This window comes from Triticum urartu, chromosome 4 (assembly GCF_003073215.2).
Source record: "Triticum urartu cultivar G1812 chromosome 4, Tu2.1, whole genome shotgun sequence".
Taxonomy (NCBI): Eukaryota; Viridiplantae; Streptophyta; class Magnoliopsida; order Poales; family Poaceae; genus Triticum; species Triticum urartu.
In genome coordinates, this window is record NC_053025.1 from 333,025 (window position 1) to 338,024 (window position 5,000).

General features: G+C 48.0%; 1 protein-coding gene and 1 long non-coding RNA gene across 3 annotated transcripts; both read right to left on the reverse strand.

The window, feature by feature from the left end:
* Positions 1 to 636: 636 nt before the first annotated feature.
* On the reverse strand, positions 637 to 1,639 carry LOC125550089. Of its 2 annotated transcripts, XR_007301530.1 has the most exons (4): positions 1,203 to 1,639; positions 1,021 to 1,088; positions 973 to 979; positions 637 to 870 (listed from the first exon to the last, which is right to left on the reverse strand). It is a non-coding gene; the product is annotated as an uncharacterized LOC125550089 (long non-coding RNA). The 2 variants fall into 2 exon arrangements; XR_007301531.1 differs by lacking the exon at positions 1,203 to 1,639 and having other exon boundaries at positions 1,021 to 1,102.
* Positions 1,640 to 1,954: 315 nt separating this feature from the next.
* On the reverse strand, positions 1,955 to 3,881 carry LOC125553286. Its single transcript, XM_048717105.1, has 5 exons — positions 3,849 to 3,881; positions 3,417 to 3,767; positions 3,234 to 3,329; positions 3,021 to 3,128; positions 1,955 to 2,047 (listed from the first exon to the last, which is right to left on the reverse strand). The coding sequence occupies exons 1-5, from the start codon at positions 3,852 to 3,854 to the stop codon at positions 1,955 to 1,957; spliced, it is 654 nt and encodes a 217-aa protein (XP_048573062.1). The 5' UTR covers positions 3,855 to 3,881.
* Positions 3,882 to 5,000: the final 1,119 nt, after the last annotated feature.

Genomic DNA, 5,000 nt, shown 5'->3' on the forward strand with positions numbered 1-5,000 from the left:
GGGGCTGGTAACAAGATGAAATTACAGTTCACGTTTAGTTGGCTGGCTGGTGGTGTGGATACAGTAGTGCTCCATTTTTATAGGCAGACATTTAGATGGAGCAAGGCAACATTATATTATGCCTCTCTTTGATATACATCCGTTTGATTGGCTCACAGGTGCATAGCATTAGTACATTTTGATTGGGTTTGTTCTAACAGTATTTAGTGTTCCAGGGACATAACTTGTAACCAAAGTTAGTTGCTTCCGTCCAGAGCATAGACAGAGCCCCAGAGCATAGACAGAGCCCCGGAAGAACTTAATGCGATTGCACTGATTGAAGAAACTACAGATAGCAGGTCATCATCGTGATCTTCATGGACCAGGATCTCACCAACCTTTGTTTGGTCCCAGTATACATCACTCTGATTCTGAATTCCTATGACATACAGTTACAATTCAGCAGCCGGAAGCATGAATAGACTCCACTTTCTGACAGTCATTTGTGTTGTTCCAGTACAAATCTAAGCTGAAATACCAGTGTACTATTGATTGATCTATCAAAAATAAACATAGTTTTCCAGAGAACTAACGCAACACACCCGCGAAAAAACAAAAAGAAAAACGCAGCTGCTTGAGAGGACCTAAACGCCTGCGCTGCTTTCAGAGAGCAGAGCAAAGCAGAGTAGCATAAACTCCGTTAGTTGCTTGCACTAAACAAAGGACAGCCTTGCCAAGGTCACCATGTTTCTTCACCAGCTAGATAGTCCGCCAAAAAGTTCATCTCTAGATTCACAAGTGTATATGTCGCACTTCGCAAGAAATTAGTACGATGTCGGAATCTCTCCAGGTAAGTGTATATGTCATTATGCTGATGCCTTCCCCGTATCCCTGCATGGATTCGATCATCAAGTAAGCATGAGATTCCCATGGTCATGGTATTATTAGGTTAGAATACTCAAAAACTAGTAGAAGTTGTAACAGCAGACGTACATATATCCTTCAATCCTTGCATCTAAAAATAAACATATGTCCTTTCACCTAAAATGATATACCCTTCCTCATTCTGCTGGAGTTGCAGCCTAGTCCTCTTCTTCCACCAATCGATCCTGGCAAGCAAAACAAAACAGTGGGAGATATATTCATACTTATGAAAATAGATATGCATGGAACAGACAACATTATTAGCTAGATTGAAAGAGATAGAGAGACCAAAGTATTACCTGTTGAATATTTGTTTGTATGTTGGAGGACTCAGATGTGTAGAGCACGTGCCATTTCTTCTCATCTCCTCCATCCTCTGCATAAGCCTCGACTTGCTTGATATGACTGAACTTGTCCCATTCGGAGCTAGATTCACCCTCAGCCATGGAAGTGAGTACTGCTAGGTTACATGTCAGCAGCAAATGACAAGGCCTTACAGTCTGCAGGTAGAATGGAAGTTGATTTTCCCAGAAAGGAACTGTCAGCTGGAGCCGCCTGAGGGCATCCATCTCTTTCAGTGTCTTGAGCTTCGGGCAGTAACTGATTTCAAGATTTTGTAACTTTTGAAGATTGGATATCATGGCCAGTTCGGGTATGTTTCCCAAGTCGAGCTCAACTACAGAAACAAAGTTCTCTAGAGAGTGGAGACCCTGGACGTGCCATATTACTAGCTTCTTCAAAGCCATTGCATGAGACATAAGTCCTGGAGGCATACGTCCCAGTTTGCAACAATTGATACAAAGTTCCTCCAATAAGGGCATAGCTTTCACTTCCGTCTCCCAAACCCACTCCTTCCATTCCTCCATTCCATGAAAATCCAACTTCTTGAGTTTGGGAAACGTAGCAGCCAACTGATATCACTACCGGACTCGCGGGCTATGCCTACGGCCACGGGCCGTCGGCATAGGCCCCTAGGCCGTCGGCATAGATCTATGCCTACGGCTACCGTCGGCATAGCCCCGTCGGCGTAGATGTCGTCAGCGTAGTCTTGTCAGACCGTCGGCATAGTATAGCCGTCGGCATAGGGGCCTATGCCGACGGCCTCAGCCGTCGGCATAGTATAGTCGTCGGCAGTGTTTTTCGTCTGACGGCAACGGACAAAAGCGCTGACGAATCACGCAATGCCACGTCGCAGGGCTATGCCTACAGCAAAGCCGTAGGCATAGATGAATCTATGCCGACGGCTTTGCCGTCGGCATATCTCTGCCACGTGGCAAAAGCGCTGACGAATCACGCAATGCCACGTCGCAGGGCTATGCCTACAGCAAAGCCGTAGGCATAGATGAATCTATGCCGACGGCTTTGCCGTCGGCATATCTCTGCCACGTGGCAGCTCCTGGTTTCTCCTGGCAGCAGGGCTGTGCCTACGGCAAAGCCGTCGGCATAGATTTTCATATATGCCTACGGCTTTGCTGTAGGCATAGATGTGCCACGTGGCAAGCCCTGGTAACTCCTGGGCGTATATATGCCGACGGCTTTGCCGTAGGCATAGTTTTTTTTTATTTTCCCTGTTTTCTCTTTTCCAATTCATTTGACAGCATTTCAAAACAGAACAATATGAAATTATGCAGAAATATGACAATTCATCATGTAAACATACTCAAGTTCATCTAAACATACTCAAGTTCACCATGATCATCTAAACATACTCAAGTTCATCACATGATCTAAAGATCATCACCGACGGAAGTTCATGAACATAAAAGTAGTGCAAGACATGAAACATGATAAAAGTAGGAATATGAAAGGCATGGCACGAGGGCCACATGCACAGTATCATCAAGCAAGAGCACCTCCGCCAAAACCACCACCTCCGCCATAACCACCACCACCTCCGCCAAAACCACCACCTCCGCCAAAACCACCACCACCACCTCCGCCAAAACCGCCATCGCGACCACCACCACTCTGCCAGATCGGAGTGACTGGGGTCGACGGAGCAGGAGTCGAGCCACCGGTCCCCTACATGTTTCAGAAAAGATTCTAACGGTAAATATGATATGATAGTGTTTCATGAACGAGAACTAGTTTGCTAGTAGTTAGGCAAATGTACTAACCGGACCATCACTGCCTAGTGCCACCCATTCATCAAACATGGGCACGTGTGGAGGTTCTCCTGCAGGTGGTGGTGGGGGTCCCATTTGTGGTGGATCCGTGCGGTTAGTCTAAGACGCCAACATAGCCTGAATGTTAGTTAAACAAGCAAACTAGAAGATCAGAAGGAATGAAAGTGCAAAAATTTAGCTTGGTTTTAAGAGGGCAAAACTAACCGTCATCATCTGACGGCTGTAATCATCGTTTGCCTTCACTCGTTTCAAGTACTCCCGCACCTCGAGATTCCTATGCTCGACAAACTCCTTATATGCCTACATAATGTAGGTTGTTTCTAAGTGAGCAATGCTGAAAACAAACTGAGAATGCAAGATAGAAAAAGATAAAGAGGAAGTACTTACAGCATGCTGGCGGGCTAAGGGAGTCTGTGAACGCCCCGTACTCTCTAACTGGCTCGGGTTGGTAGCCCGAAGCTGTGTGTACGAGATCGAAGGAGTGATCAAGCCATCGAAACACGGATACCGGCCATTCTTCTTCCCCTGGATGGCCACCACCGCCGTGTCGTCGATCTGAGACTGGGCGACCTCAGCAACAGGAACATCCGGATGCAACTCCTGATAGTGATGAATGTAAGACCCCAGGTGCTCCTCGGTCTTGCCGTAGTACTGGCTCTCGCCCTCCTTGCGATGACTCCGCTCGCGGGCCAGCTTCCACGACTCCATGTCTGAGAGCGGCCTCTTCAACTTGTCCTCCTACAACGTCAAATAGAAGTCAGCCATACATAAGAACATGACGTAAAGAAGAACAAAAATGCATCATGCACATAGATATACCTTCATGGCCTTGAAGCCCCAGTGGTTCCTGTTTCCTTGCCCGTGTGTCCCGTCGTCTCCACGGTTAGCCCGGGCCTTGATGCTCTTGGCAGCAAACTCTGCATCGGCGCCGAGCCACCTATCCACCAAACTCGCCCATCCGTCATGCCTTCCATAGCACCAACGAGGAACAACCTATGCAAATTTTGGAAGCATGACATGTGAGCACGAAACATATAGTTGACTGCTTGAAACAATGAAAAGTTAGTAATAGTTACCATCATGAACTGCTCCTTGCTCAAGGTAAGTCGTAGCTTCTGCGCTTGAGTTTTGGTCATCTTTTGGTGCAGGTAGTAGTGGTAGTACTGCGAGACGGCAACCCAGCGCACCTCGTACTGCAACTGACGAGCTTTCTTCTTCGCAGCTGCAAGCAAGACCACGTCGGCTCTGGCCTTGTGCTCGTCAAGAACTCTATAGAGTTGCTGCAATCATGCATAAACCAGAAGCAAACAAGGCATGAGTTGAGTGATTCAATGATAAACTATGAACGAAACTGAAGACAAGTGATTCAGAAGAGAACTTACCCAAAATTTGGTAATCACGGCCTTAGCGGTCGTCCCATACTCCGCGTTGCTGCAAGCCTCGTAGTGGGCCCAGCTCGTGGCCAAAACCCGCTGCTGCGGGTCCCTGTCTGGCCGCGGGCAGAATAGGCCAGGCCAAAACTCCTTCAACAGGACAGTGATAAGGCCGTTCGGTTTACGGCCCTTTCCGCGAAGGATCCAGTTTCTGCAAAAGAATCAAATGATTGCCATGTGTACAATAAGAAAATGTTGTCATGTGTTGAAATTATGATTGAGAGGCACTTACTCTGTCCCCACAGGTTCAATGAGCCACTTGTGCTCCTCGATAGAAGGTGGTGTAGGTAGTCCGGCATTACCACGCAGCCACCCCTGCGAAGAACCCGGTGGCAAGTCACCCCACAACGCGGGATCAACCTCCCCTCCACCCTCCTCGCCCTCCTCCTCACCCTCCTCCTCGGCCTCCTCCTCCTCACCCTCCTCCTCGGCCTCCTCCTCCTCGCCATCACGAACATACTCCTCCTCAGACTCAGAAGGTGCCTCTGTATAGGAGGGCATCGAAGAAGACCCTCCTATTTCAGACACGGCCCGGAGT